The following is a 22,365-nucleotide window of genomic DNA, read 5'->3' as shown; positions in this document are numbered from 1 at the left end:
AATGTGTGTCATTCACATCCTAGGGATAAAAGATTTATATCATTGCATGTAATGAATGGTGACTTGAAAAATAATAAAACTTCAAGGGAAGATAAAAATAGAGGCATATGATTCTGCGATAGGAAAATAATATAATCCCTATAAGATTATCTCCTCCTTGCATACAAAAGAGCATCTCATTTCAGAACAGTTAAGCTATATAAGTCATTCCTGGGGCTAAGATAATTCCACACACACACAAAAAAAGCCCTGGTAATTTATTAGCTTACAAAGCTATATAACCTTAACTTCCAAAAATGAGTTTACCCAGACTTTTCAGAGAGGCACTGACTTTCTCTGGACTGATTTTCTTGAGTTTGTCTCTGGACAAACACAAATTTAGATTCATTCATTTCTTCAACAAACATGTTTTAAGTCCTTGCTCTGTACTGTGCCCTGGGCTAGGTCCTAGGGATGCGAATACAATGAAACAAAGTTCTAGCCTTCCTATACGTGTATGGGAAATGACAGTACCAGAGGCAGACAGGTGTAGGGGACAGAGACTTGGACCATGTGGTAGAAGTCATGAATCCCATCTGGTCCCACCACTACACAGGCTATTGTGTAAACAAGGCAAATCATCAAATTGGCCTGTAACGGAGGGTCCTCATTTGTCAAATAAGATCAAAAGACCTACCTTACCAAACATACTGTGAGGACTGAATGAAATAATGGCTTGAAAATCCTCTGAAATGTTAAGCTGTACAGATTTATGGTGTCATTACTTATAGCACAAAAAGAGGATTAGAAACTATTTCCATCTAGCATTAAGTGACATACGTTATTTCCTTGGAATCTAACTAGGAAATATTTTAAAAAACAGTAAGATTTGGGTTTTTTGTTCCTGCTATGTTATTTAGACTTTTATTTAGCCAACTTAGGAGGGCTGCTCCCATGTAGCAAAATTAACAATAAAATTCATGCTTTAGAGGAGGTGTTGCTCAGGATGACGGTGTAGGAGGATCCTGAACTCACTTCGTCCCACAGACACAACATATCTACAGCTCCATAGGCAACAATTCTCTCTGAAAAAAACCTGAGAACAGATAAAAATCCTCCAAAACAAGAGAAAAAAAGGCCAGACTGAGATGGATGGAGAGGCCAAGATGCAACCTTGCCAAAACCCCACCCCTGGCATGGTGACCTACGACAGAAAGAAGCTGGGAGGGATCTCTCAGATGTGGCGCTTCTCCCTGAGGAGAGAGGGGTTTGTGCCTCCCGGTAGGCACCCAAGCCCTTGGGACCTAACTGGAGAGAGGAGCCCCCAAAACATCTGGCTTCAGAGACCAATGAGGCTCATGTCGAGGAGAAACAGGGCTGTAGGGAAAGAGATGCAGCTCTTAGGGGGCTTACACACATACTTGGTCCCCCATGACCCAGTGCAGAAGTAACACGTTGAAAAGCACCTAGACAACAGGTGAGGGAGACCCCTTTGCCAACCTTAAGGTATTTGCAGGAGAGGCAGAAGCCTGGAGGGACTCTTGGGGGGTGGATGTGCTGGCAGCCACCATTTTTGGTGTTCTTTCTCTACCTTGCTAGTGCCTGCATAGATGGGCACAATTTTTTCAATTTCACTCTAGCCTGCTGGCACCAGTGAGCACATGCCCCACCCTCTGTGTCACTCCTCCACCACCAACAGATCTGACAGGACTAAAACAACTAGAAAGACAGTTTGAGAGACAACAAAGAGCTACATGCAAGGGAAAGATAAGTTTCATCTCCCACACAGCCCACTCCTTTGAGATGGAGACAGCTATTTCACTTATTACCCTGAAACACTCAGAGAGTCAAGTAAAAAGAGAAAACAGAAGTATATGTTCTGAATGAAAGATAAAGATAAAACTCCAGGAAAAATCCTTAATGAAGTGGAGGTAAGTAATTTACCTGATAAAGTATTCAAAGGAATAGTCACAAACATACCCACTGAACTCAGGAGAAGAACGGATGTACAGAGTGAGAACTTCCACAAAGAGATAGAAAATATAAGAAAGTACCAAACAGAAGTCACAAAGCTAAAGAACATAATAACCAAACAAAAAAATACACTAAAGGGGTTCAGCAGCAGACTGGATGAAGCAGAGGAAAGAATCAGAATGAGCCAGAAGATGGGGTAGTGCAATTCACCCAAATAGGGCAACAAAAAGAAAAAATAATTTTTAAAAGTGAAGATAGCATAAGGGACCTATGGGACAACATCAAGTGGAATAATATTCATGTTATAGAGGTCTCAGAAGGAGAGGAGAGAGCAAGGGACAGAAAATTTCTTGGAAGAACTAACAGCTGGAAACATCCTTAACCTGGGGAAAGAAACAGACCTCCAGATTCAGACCTAATGAGCCTAGAGATTTCCAAACAAGATGAACCCAAAGAGACCCAGTATAATTAAAATCTCAAAAAGTTAAAGAGAGAATCTTAAAGTCAACAAGAGAAAAATAATTTGTTACATACAAGGGACTGTCAGCAGATTTTTCAGCAGAAACTTTATAAGCCAGAAGGGAGTGACATGATATATTCACATTGCTGAGAAAAAAGAAGCTTCCAACCAAAAATACTCTACCCAGCAAGATTATCATTCAGTATTGAAGAAGCGATAATGAGTTTTCCAGACAAGCAGAAGCTAAATGAGTTCGTCACCACTAAATCAGCCTCAATAAAATGCAAAAGGAACTTCTTTCAAATGAAAAGAAAGGGCACTGATTAGTAAAAAGAAAACATAAGAAAATAAAAATCTCACTGCTAAAGGTGTATATATATATATATATGAATGATAAAAGTAGTGAATTAATCACTTATAATGCTAATATGAAGATTAAAAGACAAAAGCAGTAAAAATAAATATAACTACAAAAATTAGATAAAAGGATCCACAAAATAAAAAGAAAATGTGACTTCAAAAACATAAAGCATGAGTGGGGGAGTAAAAACAGAGCTTCAGAATGTGCTCAAATTTAACTTGCCATTAACTTAAAATACACTATTATTTATTTAATTTCTTATATGTGAGCCACATGGTAATCACAAAGCGAAAACCTATGTTAGATACACAAAAGATAATGAGAAAGGATCTCAGCATGACACTATATTAAAGGGTAAAGGGAGAAAGCAAAAGGAGAAAGGAACAGAGAGAAACTACAAAACTACAGAGAGGAAGTAAAAGAAGTGCCATGAGTACATACCTATTAAAAATCACTTTAAATATAAATCAACTAAATAATCCAATCAAAAGACATACAGTAACTGAATGGATAAAAAAACAAGACCTATCTATATGCTGCCTATAAGAAACACATTTCAGATGTTAAGACATACACAGACTGAAAGTGAAAGAATGGGGAAAATGTTTCATACAAATGAAAAACAAAAGAAATTGGGGCAGCTATATTTATATCAGATAAAACAGACTTTAAGCAAAGACTGCAGTAAAAGACAAAGATGAGTATTACATAATAATAAAAGGGTCAATCTAACAAGAAGCTATAACACTTGTAAATATTTATGTACCCAACATAGGAGCACCTAAATATATAAAGTAAATAATAACAGACCTTAAGGCATTAATTGCCAGCAGTAAAATAATAGTAGGGGACTTTAATACCCCTCTTACATTAATGGATAGATCATCCAGACACAGAATCCATAAGGAAACATCAGCTTTAAATGACACATTAGACCAGATAGACTTAATAGATTTATACAGAACATTCTATCCAAAAGCAATAGAATACACATTCTTCTCAGGTGCACATGGAACATTCTCAGGATAGATCACAGGGTCACAACTAAGTCTTAATAAATTAAAAAAGATTAAAACCATATCAAACATCTTTTCTGACCACAATGGAATGAAACTAGGAATCAATTACTAGAAGAAAAATGGAAAAAATCCCAAATCAAATGTGGAGATTAAGCAACATACTATTGAATAACCAGTGGATCAATGAATAAAATCAAAGGAGAAATTTTATAAATACGTTGAGACAAAGAAAAAGGGGAATACAATGAATCAAACCTATGGGATGCAACAAAAGCATGCGAAGGGAGAAGATTATAGCAATAAAGCTGTACCTCAAACTAGAAATATTTCAAGCAGTATAACTTTACACCTAAAGGAACTAGAAAAAAATGGATAAAGCTCAAAGTTAGTAGAAGGAAGTAATAAAAACCAGAGTGAAATAAGTGAAATAGAGGCCAAAAACAACAGAAAAAAAATCAATGAAACTAAAAACTGGTTCTTTGAAAAGATAAAACTGACAAACGTTTAGCTAGACTCACTAAGAAAAAAACAGAGAAGGTCTGTATAAAATCAGAAATGAGAAAGGAGAAGTTATAAATTATACCATGGAAATATGACCATAAGGGACTAGGTGAACAATTATACACTAAAAATTGGATAAGCTAGAAGAAATGAATAAATCCCTAGAAACATATACTCTTTCAAGACTGAATCGTGAAGAAATAGAATGTCTGAATAGACTGATTACTAGTAAGGAGAATGAATCAATAACCAAAAACCTCCCAACAATTAAAGTCCAATACCAGGCAGCTTCACTGGTGAATTCTACTCAACATTCAAGAAAGATTTCATACTTATCCTTCTTAGTTATTCCAAAACAGCAGCAAAGAGGGAATGTTTCCAAACTCATTTTATAAGGCCAGCATTACCCTGATACCAAAATCAGACAAGGACACCACAAAAAAAAGAAAATTACAGACCAGACCAGTATCCCTGATGAACAAAGATACAAAAATCCTCAACAAAATTCTAGCAAACCAAATTCAACAATACATTAAAAGATCAAACACCTTGGTCAAGTGGGATTTATTCCAAGGATGCAAGGATGGTTCAACATCTGCAAATCAATCTATCTGTTACAACACATTAATTAAATGAAGGCTAAAAATCATATGAGCATCTCAGTAGATGCAGACAAAGCATTTGATAAAATTCAACATCCATTTATGATAGGAGCTTTCAATAAAGTGGGTATAGGTGGAACACACCTCAACATAATAAAGGCAATATATGACAAGCCCTCAGTTAACATCATACTCAATGATGTAAAGGTAAAAGCTTTTGTTATAACATCAGGACAAATATGCCCATTCTTGTCACTTTTATTCAACATAGTATTGAAGCCAGAGTAATTAGGCAAGAGAAAGAAATAAAAGGCATCCAAATTGGAAAGGGGGCAAAACTGTCACTATTTGTGCACATGATTTTATATACAGAAAACCCTTAAGATTCCACCAAAAACTACTAGAAATAATAAATGAATTCAATAAAGTTACAGAGTATACACTCAAAAATCGGTTGCAATTTTATATACTAACAGCACACTATAAGAAAGAGAAATTAAGAAAACAATCCCCCACTTAAAATTGCATCAAAAAGAATAAGATACCTAGGAATAAATTTAATCAAGGGCATGAAAGACCTGTCCACTGCAAACTATAAGACAAGACGATGGTGAAATAAATTGAAGGAAACACAGACAAATGCAAAATTATTCCATGCTCATAGATTGGAAGAATCAGTGTTAAAATTTCCATATTACCCAAAGGAATCTACAATTCAATACACTACCTATCAAAATCTCAATAGTGTTTTTCTCAGAAAGAGAATAATTTTAAAATTTGTATGGAACCATAAAAGATACCAAATAATCAAAGTAATTTTGAGAAAGAAAAATAAAGCTGGACACATCCCCAGATTTTAAGCTGTATCAGAAAGGTTTAGTAATCAAAAGAATATGGTATTGGCCTAAAAACAGACACCTAGATCAATGAAACAGGATAGAGAGCCCAGAAATAAACTGATGCATTTATGGTCAAATAATTTATGGCAAAGGACCCAGGAATATACAATAGGGAAAGGACAAAAGTCTCTTCAATAAATGGTGTTGGGAAAACTGGACAGCCACAAGCAAAAGAATGAAACTGGTTCCCTATCTTACACCATACACAAAAATTAACTCAAAATGTACCAAAGACCTGAATATCAGACTAGAAACCAAAAACTCTTAGAAGAAAATAGAGGTGGCAAGCTCCTTGACATCGCTCTTGGCGACATTTTTCTTTATCTGGTTCCAGAGACAATGGAGACAAAACCAAACATAAATAAATGGGGTTACATAAAACTAAAAAGCCTCTGCACAGTGAAAGAAACCATCATCAAAATGAAAAGGCAAGCTACTGAATGGGAGAAGATGTTTGCAAATCATATATCCAAAAAGGGGTTACTATCCAAAATATATAAAGAACTCACATAACTTAATAACAAAAAAAATCTGACTAAAACATGGGCAGAGGACCTGGATAGACATTTTTCTAGAGAGGACATACAGATGACCAACAGACACCTGGAAAGATGCTCAACATCACTAATCCTCAGGGAAACGCAAATCAAAACACAGGGAGATGCCACTGCACACCTGTCAGGATGGGTAATATCAAAGAGACAAATAACAGGTGTTGGTGAGGATGTGGGGAAACAGTGCACCTTGTGTACTATGGTGGGAGTGTTAATCAGAGCAGCCACTGGAAAACAGTATCCACATTCCTCCAAAAATTAAATATAGCCAAAGCAATCTTTATCGAGCAATTCCATCTCTGGGTATTTACTTGAAGAAAATGAAAACAGTAATTCAAAAAGATATATGCACTTCCATGTTCACTGCAGTGTTATTTCAATAGCAAAGATTAATTTGGAAAAACCTAAACATCTACTGATGGACGAACAGATAAAGAAGAGGTAGTGTGTGTGTGTGTGTGTGTGCGCACACACACACATATATATAATGGAATACTACTCAGCCACAAAAAAGAATGAAATCTTGCCATTTGGGACAACAAAGATGGGCCTTGAGGGTATTATGCTATGTGAAATAAGTCTACAGAGAAAGATAAATACCGTATGATTTCACTTACATGAGGAATCTAAAAGCAAACAAAACAAAACCCATAGATACTGCAAACTGGTTGGCGGCTGTGCAAAACCTCAAAATCATTTCTGGAGACCAGATGCATTCCTCCTCCCTTTCTTACATGTGCCGTTCCCCTGCAGGGAAGGAGTGTGGCTCTTAGGCTCCATGGGAAAGCGCCAGAGGAAAGGAAAGATCACCAGGAGGTCCAATGAGCTCTGTGTTCATCTTTAAAAGTCACCTCCATTCTCTTTATTCTCCTGGTGTTGATTCCTCTGCTCCTCTCATTTTCCCCCTCCTTCTTCTCCTGCTTCCCCCTTTGGTCAGAACCTGAAGAAATACCCAGAACTGACTTGACTGTTCCAGCAATACCCATTACTATACTGCAGAGGATCACAGCCCCAGATGTTTTCTCCAGAGGGATTAGCCTGACAGTCTGACGTGGCACCTGCTGGCCTTCTACTCCCATCTCAGTGCTGTCGGTCAAGAATGGAGTGAGTCCTCTTACCCAATGGCCGGCCCTGGGCTCGTGGACCCTGAAGGCAGCTGCTGTCTGCCTCTTCAAGAGACAGAGGTGCTTTACATCGGGAGAGAAACATGAGTAATGGTTCCCCTCAGTCTTCCTCCTGAATTCAGTAAGGTCAATGAGCTAGTTGTTAATGTAAGCATAATACCTGTGTAATGATTACATGTTGGAAACTCTTTAATTCTGGATATGCCACTAACTAGTTCCATGATGGCTGACCTTGCTTCCCCTCCACTTTTTTTTCAGCTACAAAATGAAGTCCAGATAATGTCCGGATTCCTCCTAGCCCTAAACATTGTGTGCCTTATTATCTTCTACTGAGGAGTTGTAACGATGTAGCATTCATTCCCAGTGAGTGTTGGCAAGTGTGGTTATAGAAATTCCATATGGATACAGATTCCTTTCTCCAAAGGGAGTCTGCTATGTTGCATATTTCTCTGTTTGTATAACATGATCTATCATTTACTGGACATAACCTTCCACTATAGTGGATGCTGTGCAAATTTCTTTGTCATTAAAATACTAACTGCTGATGAGAATCAACTGTCTCAAACTTGAACAATGGCACTCACCACTGAGGCCCTGGCTGGCTCTGACGTGAATATTACTTAGAGGAAGAGGCAGAGAGTCTGACTTTATCCAAAGATAGAAGGAACTTCAACTTATAGCTAGTCTTTAGGCAGAGTAAAACTGCGGGAAATGGTTCTGTGGGAAAGGGAAGCATTCTAGGAGCAGAACTTGAGCTATCTTCAGGAAGGACAAGGACCTGACTGAGCCGCCTGGAGCCCTGGGTGGGAGTGGGGAGTCTTTGAGCCAGAAAGGGAAGTGCTTCGTTCGACTAAACAGCTGGAGGGAACAGTGGGTTTCATAACCAGGAAGCAGTGAAAGGAAAGAGGCGAAACTGGAATACACTGGGGAGCTACGATGGGCCAGACCCCAGCATCTCTCGCACTGCATGTAATTGCCACTCTATTAAATGATAGGCTGAATTTGGTGGAACACCCATCCCAAGACAAGGCTGGGGACACGTTCCAAGACTAGAACCTAGAAGATGAACAGCTAGCTTCATGTTTATTCTAGTAAAATCTATGGGTTCTCATTACTACTACTTTAAAATCTGCTGTAACCAATTAACTGTTCATTTTTAGTGGTTCTCAATGTTGGCCACACTTTAGGATGCCCTGGGATACTTTGAGAAAATGTTGATATTTGTGCTCCTTCCCATGCCAAAAAATTAAAGGTCCTTGGAGGAAGGGACAAAGGGACAAACACCAAGAAGTCTCCCGAAGTTATTTTAATGTTTTTGAAAACTACATCTGTGCTCACTGGCAGTAAACCCCTATAAAACTAAAATGAATGAGTGTACTATTTACGAAGACTGCAAAATTATTAGGAAATTGAAACCTGATTCTGAATGTGGTCCAAGGAAGAGAGAGGTTTTGGTTTCATTAGCATTAGGAGACCTGCTCAGAGCTCCTGGGAAGATCCAAGTCCCTTCCTCAGAGCTTTGATCTGTAAAAGAAGCATTGGTGACCATGGACTATTCACAGATGTCCCATGTGACCTGTGGTAGGGGTTGTCCAATTCCACCCACAAGCCTGAGGTCAGTAGTTCATCTGGGCCTCTGGTGGCTTACCACTGCATTACAGAAGCACAAGAAACACAGAATGTCTTATCAACAATCCACAGCGTGGATTTTGAGGAAACATTTCATAAAGATAATTCAGGGAGAAACATACAAAAATTAGAGCCATTAATTCAAAAAGTAATGTGAAGACCATTAAGTCATCTTGATATTTACAAAGATGAAAAGCAAAAGCCCATAGAGAGTCATACAGGAATGGAAATGGTTCAGAATCAATCCCACTGCTGGCAGAGAACTAAAATCATAGTAGATCTTCAGTATATTTTTTTATGATTAGTGACAGCTACATTTTGAGATTTAATCAATTTTTAGCCAAGTTGATGTGTTAGTCTTTCTGATCTACTTCATTCACTGTGGGACAAATGAGTAACTTCTTTGAGAATTAAACATGTGATTGGGTTTCTGATGCTGATGATGAAATATGACAGGAAAAATATTGGTGTTTTTCCTGTTTCTAATCTGAAGGCAACTTTCATTTTCTGTAGAATTTAAACACAAACTGACCTTCACGTATGAAAAGTGAGAGGTGGCTTCTCTAGTCTTTCTGGCAGCAATGGGGGCTGCTGTGTCACAGAGCTGTGGGGGTGCCGTGCACTGAGGAGTCTCTGCCTGGCCCCTCCAGCTGGACGGTTCCGTGCATGTGGCTGTACAGCCCTGGCACGGCTCCTAAGCAGCACTCTAAAAGGAATGCGAGGGAGCAGGCCCAAAAAATGTAGGCCATGCGTGTCATGTCCATTCCAACAAATTAATGACACATTTTTAAACTATTGTATAGCAAATAGATACTACCTTTTCTCTTAGAACACTGGCCCTGGGTGGGCATCAGGGCACTCCTGAACATGAGCGCTGGAGTCGCCCATCATACACGGCTTAGACTCGCCCTTGGCCAGCCAGCAGTGGAGGCTCAGCCCCAGTCCCAGTCCAAGGTTGGCCGCCCAGACCCCACCTTGCCAGCCTGGGAAGGCAGCAGTCCTCCCTGAGACATGTCCTATGTCACGAAGTGGGGAAATGTTTTCTGCCAAGAGCCCTGGCCATAGGGAAGGGCAAAGTAATTGAAGGCCTCTTAAGAAGTAAGTAACAGAACCACTTGACATATTTTTAAAGCAATCTAAAACAGTTTGTGTACTTTTGAAAACAAGGACAAATAATTTCTCTTCCAGATTATGCCAACTGAAAGAGGAGATGGAGAAGAAAGGGAGTAAAAGGGTGGTAGAGGAGAAGAGAGGTGAAGTAAAGAGGATGGAGAAAGAGCAACAGAAATTGTTGGAGAAGGGAGATATTTAAAAATATGGGAAAGAAGCACATGAGTAGAAGAATGGGAAGGAAACAAGGAGAGAAAAAGAGATACTAGATTCCAAGCCGAGTGAATGATTGTAGTATTTGTGCACAGTCTGCACTCCTCAGGCTGTGAACATCTGCTCAGCTGAAAGGCACTGCCTAGGCATTGGGTGCCTAGGTGCTGGGCAGGATTCAAACTTGCACAGGACTGAGCCTTGCCATCAAGACATGCATGATTCCATGGATGCACAATACTCACACACAGCTACTGTGCAGGCTGGGCTGCATGGAAGATGGCAGCAGGCGCCCTGGTGGTCTGCTCTCTGCTGTCCCTCGGTCCCCACAGGGCCTGTACCTAGCAGGTCTTCATTAAATGGTTTTCGGGTGTGTTAAATGCTAACTTGTGATCCAAGTGTTATGAACATGAAAAAGGCAGGGAAGATTTCCTCAAGATTGATGCTGAACGGGTGGGTGGATTTTCATAGAGCAAGATGTGGGGTAAGACATTTTAGACAAAGGCTGCAGTGTGAAACAGCAGAGCCTGTGTACGTGTAGGGACCGGAAGCTCCAGGTTATTTAAATGCAGGGTTTGTAGTAGGAAGATGGTAAAGTGGAGGGAGATTAGTGTCAGATTATCTAGTCCTTGAAGGCTGGCAAGAGGTTTAGTATTCTTTTGGATAGGAAGGTGTAGTGGGCATCAAAGATTTTTTAGCAACCAAATGAAAGATCAGAGTTAAGATTAAAAAGATGGATTTGGCAACTGCATTCAGAAATGTCTGAGCTGGAGAGCCTCTAACAGTTCTGAAAGCATGATCTGCAGCTCCGTCTTTGATCCAATTGCTTGGAGAGCGTATTCAAAATGCAGATGCCTGAGCCTGGCACAGATTTCTTGGCTCTGGGGTGAGGTCCTGGATCTGCGTTTAAGTAAGTTATCCAGTGTATGAAATTTTCTGTACACAAAAGCTAGTTAAGAGTGGCTTAGAAACAAGACCAGTGAGGAGGTACATTGGTTATCTATTGCTGTGTAACACCTCCCAGAAGTTAGTGGCTTGTATAACACAAGTTCACTGCCTCAGTGTTGTAGGTCAGGAATTCAAGAGTGACTTACTTGGGTAGGCATGTGAGTCCGCAGTGAAGCTGAAGCGCAGCCATCGAAAGGCTCATCTGCAGTTGGCAGATCCACTTCCAAGCTTGTCCTGTGGCAGGTGGCAGGTGACAGGAGTCCTGAGTTCCACTCCACGTGGGCCTCTCCACAGGATTGCTCTTGACATGACAGCTGGCTTCCCTCAGAGTGAATGATCCCAGATGGGGAGAAACCCACGCACCCAAACTGTAAGGTCTTCTATAACCTGACCTCAGAATTGACATACCAGGAGCAGGGAACAGGAGGAGGAGTCTAGATATCACAGTAGGCAAAATCCATAGCGTAGGTGTGAAGTGGTAACTTGAAAATTATAGTAGGTGATGTGAAATGATATGAGCTAACGTTTGAACACCTACTATGCCCAGGAACTGTTCTAAGCACTTGACTTGTATTATCTCATTGAACCCTCACAACAGAATGAGGCAGACGCTGCTGTTATCCAGAGAGGGAAACTGGAGTGCAGAGAGCTTAAGTGGACTCATTGGGCGTGGAAAGAGATTACATGTAGGGGAAGACGACTGGCTGTGACCAGTGTCCTGTGGGATTTTTACTGGCAGATGTGGAAAAAGATTACATGTAGGGGAAGACGACTGGCTGTGACCAGTGTCCTGTGGAATTTTTACTGGCGGATGAACCACCCCTTACGGTTCTTCAACTGTTCGGTCCATGCAGTCTGGGCTGGCCAGAGCAGCTAACCAGGGGCAAGTGACGGTCCAGCCAAAAGCAATCCACAGGCCATTTCATAGGCAGTGGGAACAAAACCAGACCAGAAATTCCCGGATAGGATCCCTAGAATGGTTCCTAAAAAGCTAAGTCTGGAGGACTGATCTCCGCCCCAGGGCTCTTTCTAACTTCAAGCATCTTCTGCAGTCCAAAGACACAAGGAAAGAGAGTTTCCTTTTTGAACAGAGTAGGTGAGGCTCCTGAATACATGAGGCTGGCTGTGGAGAGGACTCCTGGATGCCCTGTTTCAGGTGCCCCCAATATGTACAATCTGGGCTTCCCCAAAGCAGGCTGTTTTCTCCACACATTCTGAGTGTTCCTCTAGAATGGAAAATGCCCTCCAACGTTTCAACCTGCTTCTGCTGAACTTCCTCCAAGAATTCCAGCGGGCTCCTTCCTTCAACCTGTTCTTGCTGCAATTCACAAGATTCTTTGGCTTTCTTTCCTGTTCTCCAGATTTCTTTAATTTTCTCTCCCTGCTCGGTTGTTTTCAGTCCCCAGCTTTCCAGCCTTTCACCTCCTTGGTTCTGTCCTACAAAGCCACACCTGTTCTGACAAGGGGCCGAGAGTTTGATAAACTTACTTAATGTCAACAAAAGAGAGAAAGAAAGAAAAGTAAGTTCCAGAGTCGCAGGAGCAAAACCTGAGAGGTGAGCTGCCTGGGCCTGCGGGCCTGGTGTCACCGAGAAGGGCCTGCCCGCCTCCGCAGGCCCCATCTTGCCAGAAACCCCGAGCTCCGGGTGGAGAAGGGGCCGGGCCGCTGACAGTAATAACGTCCGCAGGTCCCAGGATGGGGACGCGCCACCGCCGAGTGCAGGCGGCGCCGTGGGCCTGCAGCCCGCCGCCCGCAATGGCCTCCGGACGCCGCGCTGGGGCGCGTCCAGGCGGCCGGGTGGGGCCCCGCGCCCCGTCAGTCACCCGGCATGTGCGCCGCGGGTGGGGCCGCTGTTGGCCGACGTCCCGGCCGGCCGGGTGTTCGTCCCGCCAGCCGGGGCCGCTCGCGCCGCCTCTGCCTTCCGCTGCCCCCGACGGCTCCGGCGGCCCTGCTGGACGCGGCGGGCGCTCGGGCGGCCTGAGCAGGTGGGCGCCGGAGGGCGGGCGGCCGGGAGGCGCGGCGGCGGAGGCGCTCGGCGGCTGGTGGGGGCCCCGCGGGGCGGCACGCGCCCTCCCCGGCCCGGCGGCCCAGGTGCCGGGGCGCCGCGCAGCGGTGTCAGTGTCGGGTGTCGGGGCGGCCGGCGGGCGGGGAACGGCTGGGCTCGGGCTGGGCTCGGGCAGGAGGGCCTCCGCCGCGCCGCACGCTCCGCGCCCCCGCCCCGCGGCCCGCGCGCTCTGGGGTGGGGCCGGGCCCGCGCCCGGACCGGGAGGGCGCCGACCCCCGCCGCGCTGCAGGTAGCCCCAGCCCGTGCCTCTGCCGCCCCCGCGGGACCTTCCGCGGCCCGGGCGCCCCCGCGCGTTCCCGCCCCTGGGGTGCTCGCCGAGCCGGTGCGGCTGGGCCTGGGGCCGCCCTCCCTCCCAGGGGCCGGGCGGGAAGCAGGCGCGGGCGCCCCTCTCTGTCTGAACGTGGTCTCCTCGCCTAACAGGCTGTCGTTTGATCGTCACTAGAGACTAGGATCTGGCTGGGTTTTTTTTTAAGTGAATACGCGGAAGGCATATGTGGGCATAGATTTGGTTTATCAGTGGAATTTTCTAGATAAATCCTCGTGTACAGTACTTTCAGATCTCTGAGGAATGATGTATATTTACAAGACTTAACCAAACTGTTGTCATCTCTGGTAATTCACTTTATCCTGGAAAACAGCCCTTTTGCAGATAAACTATTAGGTAACGTTGAATGAGATAACTGAAAGTTTGAAACGTGGCTGTTTTAAAAGAACTGGAACTCAAACTGTATTCTGCACATTAACGTTATTCTGCCCATGTTACAATATTTTTGTGGTTTAGGCTGTATCTCAGGCTTTTCTTTAGGTCTCAGCATCGTTAAGAAGGGTTTGTTTTGTAGAACAGGGCTGTGGGAGGTGTGGCAGGCCACATGTCCTAGGAAACAAATGATCCTGTGACCCCTTAGGAAAAAAAAATTTTTTTTTAAATTAATAGCAGACGTGGGCTTGTGGCTTGTCATTTCTCTTTTAAGAAAATGGTGTAAAAGAAAAAAAGAGAATTAGCCGCGCTTTTGTTTTCATTGGACCTTGAGTAACTGGATGTTTGGTGCCCTGGGTGTCAGCCGGAAAGCATGGGAGTCAGCACAGCACTGACTGTCCCTCCGGGAGTGAAGGCAGGAAAAACCCTGTTTGGTGAATTTCCTCATTCCTACTTTCTCTCCCCTGGCGCCTCCGGTCTCTGTAACTTCACACAGATCATGCGGCACCAGGGTGCGCAGTGCATGCCCTCACTTCACAGATGAGGAAAGTGAATCTAGGGAAGTGAAGGGGCATCCCGACGTCACACTGCTCGTGAGGGGCACAGCTGGGAGTCCAGCTGGGGTCCCCCCCTCGCTGTCCTGTGAATTTGCTGTCTGAAAGCGCAGGCGAGGAGAGCGGATCCACCCTGTGGGCTTCAACAGCCTTAGAGTAGCATGCATGTTGCTCAGCGTGCCGACCACAGACAGTCGTCAGCTGGGTCCTCCGTTTTCTCCGAGAACACAGAGAAGCCTGGGTCCTTCTGTCAGGATCCAGGAGTTAACTTCCATGCTAAAAAAACCATGTTTGTTAAGAAAGGCAAAACAAAACTATGTGTGCATCTTCTTACAAGTGCTGTGGAATGGTTCCCATTTGGCAGAAGCAGCACCATTGGTCAGCTCCTGGTGGCTGTGTGAGAGCCGAGACGAGGAGGCTGTGCACCCCCGGCTGAGGCAGGCAACAGCACCCACACCTGGGCCAGCACGCCCGCAGCTCCCAGCTGCCTTTCCTGGTGGGGGGGCGTCTTTTCAATGCCTGGCCTCCCTCAGCTTATCTGCAGTCCCAGGATGAGGCTCCTGCCCTCGAGAGGCCCTGTGCATCGGGCCCCTCCATTCAGCTTTGTGGCTGTAGCATGAATTTGCGGGTTTCATTCTGAAATTCCACATCCCGATGACGTTCTGATTCTGGGCTCACAAAAAAACTCCGCTGGGCTGGGGGAGTGCGGTAGACCCGACTGAGAGCCAGGCTCCACTCTGACACTCTCCCGCCCTTCATCTGTGAAGTGGGAGTGAGGACGCATGAGTTGAGGCACATACGGTGCTGCAGGCAGTGACTGGCACAGAGGGGGCAGGGCTCATCAGGTGTGTTTGGGGACCTGGGGGTGGGCTGTGGGGGTGGGGATACGTGCATTTGATGCTTTCAAGGTTTTAGTTTTTAGGCCCCTTCACACAGTTACTATTGCTGGGATTCACCCCATTCAGAGTGGGATACAGAGCAGAAACCTCAGGCTTCTCTGGGCCCCTCATTTTCTGCCAGGTTTGATTTCTGTGGCAGTCAGCCTTTGGAGTCATAGGATATGCTAACATCAGGACACTTTCTGGAATGTCAAGTAGTCCTCCACTTTGTTTTCTTACCACCTCACCTCAAAGCACTGGAGTCACATGGTCCAGGAGCCACATTCTTCCCAAGTTCCTCTCGTCTGCAGACAGGAGCTCAGCCTCTGGAAACCTGGCCTTCAGGATGGCTTGAGTTGGCCCTGACCCTCGAGAAGGTGTTAGAACCCCAAAGTCAAGAAAACATTACAGGACATCAATTCCGTGGCCATTACAGCCTTTGAGGGTCACCTCAAGACAAAATCTGAAGCTAGAAAGAGAGCTGAGAGGGGCATGCCTGACTGAGTTTTAATTCTTTTTTTATTTTCTCATAATATTGTGTTCCACTTGGGTGCCTGGAGTTGAATGTTGCAGGAGATTGTAAGGTACAGTTAGCAAGGTGCTTGTAACCTCAGTAAAGGGCACTGCACATGACCATTAGTTAGTGAACCTAATGAAGTGCTCTGTACACAAACCACCGTGGGCGCCTTAACTGTTAAGCATGCTTGTCTCAAAGACTGGTGTGAATGGAGAAACCGTTTGGAAGAAAAGGAGGAAGAGGGAAACTGAAGGCTCCCAGGGAGTGTTGCTATCTGACTGTGTCCGTGACAGGTGGAGAGCTAGGAGGAGCCATGTGTGACTAAGTGACTCGCCTGCAGTTTAAGAGCATTTGGACTTAGTTTCGAGAAACAAGATATTTGAGAGGGCATGGCTAGATGAGATTATTGAGGCATTGTAAGCACCATATTATTAGTCAATGTTTTAGAACACAGGTGATCCCGAAAAGTCACAGCAAGCTTTTTTTGTGTCTCCTGTTATATTGAAGCAGATTAAAAGGTTTTTTTTCCCAGAATGGAAATGTGTAACTAGTTTCCTTCTGATTATAGAAGTATGATGGTTTGCAGTTTTTCAAAAAAAAATATGCCAATTAGAAATGTGTAGAATGGACTGAAACCTCAGTGGAATTGCCACCCCTCTCCCCCCTTTCAGACAGGCTTTCACCGTGAAGCCATGTGTGTCCGCCTGAGGCCATGGCTGTGTTTTGAGGTTTTGTGCCCTCTAATAAGCTCTTTTATAAAGCAAGGGTGCTTTGTGATAAACCTTGTTATCTCTTCACTCCCTGGGTTATCAGGGGAATTCAGATTTTATGAAATTAGATTATCTGGACGAGGTATACCTAGGGCCCAGTGACCGTCCAGATGTGCATGAACGTTCTCTCCTGCGCGCACGCTCCTTCCGTGCTCCCAGCAGGGTGTCTGGAAATTGCATTGTCCTTTGGTGAAGATGAAAATACCTAATTGTGTTTATTTAGTGTTACTTTTAAAGGGAAATGGGAACATTGCATTGTAGTCTAATTTTTAGTTCTTCTTTTGCATTCCCTGCACGCAGCTCTGTTTCGGTTTGGTTTGGAGTGGGTAATACTAGAAAATCTCACAAACAGTATTTTCTTTTCAAATAAGTTGTTTGGAAGGAGCGTTTTCGTTTCTTTCTGTGCCTTGTTTTCTTACTTTTCTCAGCCATAGTGTGGTGGTTAGGCTCGGAGGTAGTAATATGTCTGCTTAGTTGGGAGAAAGTCAAGCCTCTATTAATTTTTTTTTGTTTCCCTGAGATTGACCTGTAAAAAGTTAGGGTTTGTCTTGGGTTTTTGATCAAGTGTCTTTGGAAATTACAGGGTAGAGGTTACACAAACTCTTAGTGAAGCGTGTCTTGGCTTTTCTTCTCTTTTCCCCTGAAAGGAAAGCGACACTGTATTTCCTCCAGGCTTTATTCATAAGCCCGCCCTTGCCAGGTGTCTACTCCTTCTAATACCGCCTGCTTTTTGGCTGTTTCTCTGCAGGTTCACGAACGGTGTTTTGAACGGGGTGTTTCATGCCGAGAACCAAGAGCCGGCTTGCTAAGTTACTGTCCCAGTGGCTCGGGATCACCCCAAGGCTCTGGGCAGCTGTGGGTGCGACCAAGTCCAGCCCAAGCGGGGTTCACTGGGACACCATTTTCAAGAAGTTTCCCTGCAGGTGTAATACTCCACGCCTGCAAAGATGCTGAAACAGATACTGTCAGAGATGTACATCGATCCTGATCTGCTGGCAGAGCTCAGCGAAGAGCAGAAGCAGATCCTGTTCTTCAAGATGAGGGAGGAACAGATCCGCCGATGGAAAGAAAGAGAAGCAGCAATGGAAAAACAGGAGAGCTTGCCAGAGAAATCCAGACCCAAGAAAGGTGAGCTTCCCCACAACTCTTCCGTGAATGTGTTAGTACAGTAGCTCCCGGCTGGTTTTAACATTTCACATACTGAGCAGCAAGTCAGGGCACATTCCAGTTTAGTAGGTGGGCCCTAAATGCTATGGAGATTTTAATAGTGCAGCTTAAGGACTTTTGGTCTACACTCACACACACGTATGCTCACGCTCACAGCGGTGACCGTGTGATGTAGCCAAGAGCAGATCTCTTACTTCATACCAGGCTGACCTGAGGCTGAAGTAAAAAGTCACCTGCAGAGTTTGATTTGAGAGATAATAAGGTTTCTCTCTGCCTTAGCGTCACAGATTCCTCATATTCTACCACCAGTATACAAAGTCCTTGTATCAGCATCTTGATAGTGATTGTGTTTGTATATCTTAAGAGATTTTTCTTTGAGATACCTTTGTTTTAAGGAAACATCCTCTTAAAATGCAAGTACTGCTGTCAGGAGAAGCATCATAATACTGATTTTTTAGTGTTAGTTGATTTTTCAGGTGTATTTCTTCCTGTCTCAAGGAATCTCAGTAGCTTGAGAGGGCCTTTGGGGGCCATGAGGGAGAACTCTCTGTACATAAAGTATGTTCACACAGACAGAAAAGCACACAGTAGCCACCCCCACCCCCCTGCCAAATTCTGCCATGGATGAATACCTAAGTTGTTTAAAAAAAGTTTTCAAGGTCCTTTCCACAGATATTCAGGACCAATTTCTTCTTGTTTTTCATTAAGCCAGGAGAAATAAATTTTGATTGAACCATTCAGGGTTTCAAAGATTGAGAAAATGAATATCGTATGCTCGTAGATAACAGGCAAAAACAAAGGAAGCCAGTTTAGGACCTTCATCTTATACTGCCTGTTATTAAAACCTTTCCAATGAAGCCTTTATAATGATGGAGACATAGCTATGAGTGTCTCATTTTCTGTTGTCATTGTCAGTGTCAGTAGCTGCCATTTGTGAATTACCTGTTTTGTCTGACACAGCAAAGCACTTTGGCCCACATTGTCTCATCTTCACCAAACGTCCGCAGAGTCGGTATTAAGTGTCCTGCATTACAGATGAAGAAACTTTAGAATCTGAGAAGTTAAGCCATATATGCAAGGTCACACATATAAGCAGGTGCCCAGATCTGTTGGCTTTCACAGTACTCTACACGAATTTTTCCTTTAACAAGTAACATGTGCAAACTGAGGCACATGGCTTTCTGACCTGGTTTATGCATCCCTTGCATTCTTCACTCAGAATGCATCAGCTGTAACTGGCCTCTGGGACCATGGTGTCTGGCCAGTGGGTTTCAGCCCCAGGCAAGTTCACTGCAGAGTCAGTGGGACCAAAAATGACGGTGGGCCGTTCTTGGGGTAAAAGGGTTTATACCCAACTTTACTCCCATGGTGGCAGGTGATGCACTAGGGTCCCATCCACTCAGAGTGAGTCTGCATGCAGCAAGCCGGTCTCTGCCTCTGGGCCTCCCTGCCCCTGCAGCCGTCTCAGTCTCTGTCCTCTGTGCTGCCACCACATCAGCCTCTGCTCTCCTGCAGCCTTGCACCCAGAGTACTGGGTGGAGCTCTTTATATAGAGTCAGTAGCAACGCATTGCCTACACATGTGTAGTGAGCTAGCCGGCCAGGGCCAGGTGAGAATCCTAGCCACAGGCACCTTCCCTTTCTCCACACTCGGTCATTGTGGGCAGAGCATATTGGTGTGGTGGGTGGCTACTAAGCCTGCAGAGTGCTTGCCCCTCAAAGCAAGGGCCTAGACTCTTTGTAAGACTTTGGGCTTCTTCTGTTTGCTGAGCTGGTCTCCTTGTGATGACTGAAGACAATAATTCCAATTTCTTTGCTTAAATTCTTCGTTTGCAGAGTTTTGAATCTGCCTCTCAGAAAACCTATATTTATTAGTTAAATGAAAAAGTACGTTAATATACACAGTGAGAAGTTCTATTGCTATTTCATGTCAACAGTCCATTACTCTCCTAAATTTCACACTTGGAAAAATACTGAAGTCACTCCTCTTCTGACTACACAACAGGGAAGGTTTGAAATTCTTTCCATTTTCCCTAAAAACAGAGCACTGCTCTTTCATCTGGTTCTGCCCTTGAAGACAAGGCCCCCAGTAGTGCAAGGCAGTGTCCACACAGCTGGGGCTCCCTGGGGGTGTATCTGTGCTGCAGACCTGCTCAGCCCCTGGCCACTGTTTGTCAAGACCTCCCTGTGAGCTGCTCCCACCAGGCCTGTGCTCCCTGCTCCCCCAACTCCTGAATCCCCCCCACCCAATAAATGTTGCTTTCTCATAGCTGTTCTCAGCCAGGGTGTGGTTTTGGAGATTGTCCTTTTCTCGGTTTGTTAATGTATGGTATGCCCACCTCCCATTCCCTTGCACCCTTCCAGCTGACACTTAGCAGCTTTTATTTCCCTATACAGTCTACTATGGTGAGTTTTCAGAGCGTCACGAAAATGTCTGCACATTATGCATCCCAGGAACCTTTCCACCTTCTAATCATTTTTAAGGCTAAAGTAGAAGGGGCTGAACAACAATCAGAAGTATGGATTTAACTCAGAAATAGATCATAAAATCATTTCAAAAGGCAGTGGGACATGTGATTCCCAGAGAGCAGAGAATTCTGGACCTCGTCTGCCCACTGGGGTGCACACACGTAACGAGAGGCCCAGAGCCAGCGCGCCATCCAGAACAGTAGCCACTAGCCTCCTGTGGCTGCCAAGCGCATGAAATGAAGGTGGTCTGGGTTGAGGTGTGTTAGAATGTAAATTACAGATTCCAAAGACTCAGAAAGAGCAAGAAAGTAATGTAAAATACTACATTTATAATTTTATATTCATTGTCTATTGACATACAATACTTCGTGTAATTTGGGTGAAATAAAATACATTACAATTATTTTCACCTGTTTCTTCTGATTTTTTTTTAATGGCACTACTATAAAAGATGTAATTACAGTTGTAATTTGGACGGCGCTGCTCTAGGTCATAAATGGAGCACCAATCGGTGCTTATTGACTGGATGGCATGTAGTACCCTGAGCTCAGTGCTTAAGTGTATTGTCTCATTAAGGAATCAGCACCGAGCCTGAAGCCGGATTACTGTTCGGTTTGTAGCTGAGGAAAGGGAGCTGAGGGGCACTGCCTGCCTGCCTGGGGCAACGCCTAGACAGTGATGGAGCACCGGCCAGCTGGGCTCCCCCGAGCTGGTGCTGCCAACAAGCACGCTCCTTGTCGAGCACTCCTGGGGCCTACTGAGAGTCACTGCTGCCTGAGGGGCCTTGCATGCATCTCACACGTGCACTTGCATCAGGGCTGTCCTGTGGGGCCTTTATCCTGTGTGATTTTTTTCTGGAAACACAAACCTAGGCGGGGTCCATGTAGTGAGCAGAGGAGGACCGCCCTGTACTTGTTGCACTGGGTCTCTCCGGCTGGGACCCAGTCACCGAGGTGCAGGAGCAGCTGTGTGTGTGCCCTTGAAACAGATTGGGCTTGTGCAGCTTCATTTGCTGGCTTCTACTTCTCCCAGATGGGCCTGGTCCTGTACGTGGAGCCTTCCCCTCCCCATGAGGCCCCAGCTTTACTGCAGGCTCTGCCACCTGCCGCGTCTCCCTCCTGAGCCCACCCACGGTCCTGCCTGCTGGAGTCAGTTCTCACCTCGCTTGTCCTCAGCCTCAGCTGGCTCTGTTGGGTTACCTTTCTGAGTTCGACTCTTTCTTGGTGTCCTGGGTCTCTTGCTCTCTCCATGATTGTTTATTCTTTGTCTCTGCCTGACTCCTGAGCATCTGCGATCCCAGGGTGCCTCACTCTACCCTGGATACTTGGAACCTTGAGGCTTATAGACAACTTTGAGAATTTACTGAAAGTTTGGGCCTTGGAAAATGCACACAGACCACATTTTGTGTATAGTTTCTCAATGTTTGAAACTCCCCAGAGCTCACTCACAGACTCCTGAGCTCACAGATGCTGGGTTAAGGCCTCTGTATTGTCTCTCTGGGGCAACACCACCTAGATACCAGTGACTCTCGAGCCCCTGTTGCCAAGCCAGGCCTCTCACCTGAGCTTTGGGCCCAGTGCCAGGACCCACTGAGCATGTCTGCTCAGAAGACCCTTTAGCCCTGCAAGCTTGGCGAAACTGAGTTCATCAGCATCACCCAGTCCTCCCCCACCCCTGCCCTGCCTCTCATCCCCTGTCCCCTTGAAAGCACTGCGTTCTCCTTAGTCACTGAAGCCAGGAGCCTGGCAGCCACCCTGTTACTGCCTGACCTCACCGGGCACCTAGTCACTGAACCTAGCAGATTTTACAACGTCTGCTCTGTTCCATAGAGCTTTTCCCCTCCTGAGGTCCTGTCTGTTAGTAAGTGCCAGGCATAAGC

General features: G+C 44.9%; 1 protein-coding gene across 4 annotated transcripts in view; it reads left to right on the top strand.

The window, feature by feature from the left end:
- Positions 1 to 13,216: 13,216 nt before the first annotated feature.
- SH2D4A (SH2 domain containing 4A) overlaps positions 13,217 to 22,365 on the top strand; it is a 54,715-nt gene continuing 45,566 nt past the window's right edge. For 2 of the 4 annotated variants that reach the window (XM_036896296.2, XM_036896294.2), the window contains exons 1-2: positions 13,217 to 13,355; positions 17,600 to 17,979. In XM_036896296.2, coding sequence (XP_036752191.2) covers positions 17,799 to 17,979 — 181 coding nt within the window. In that variant the 5' untranslated portion in view covers positions 13,217 to 13,355; positions 17,600 to 17,798. Of the gene's footprint in view, positions 13,356 to 13,519; positions 13,665 to 17,599; positions 17,980 to 22,365 lie in introns of those variants that run through there. The other 2 variants (XM_036896295.2, XM_057505251.1) reach the window with 2 other exon arrangements.

The sequence above is a fragment of the Manis pentadactyla genome, chromosome 7 (assembly GCF_030020395.1).
Source record: "Manis pentadactyla isolate mManPen7 chromosome 7, mManPen7.hap1, whole genome shotgun sequence".
Lineage (NCBI taxonomy): Eukaryota > Metazoa > Chordata > Mammalia > Pholidota > Manidae > Manis > Manis pentadactyla.
The sequence above is the reverse complement of the archived record's forward strand: the minus strand, read 5'-3'. Positions and strand labels throughout refer to the sequence as shown.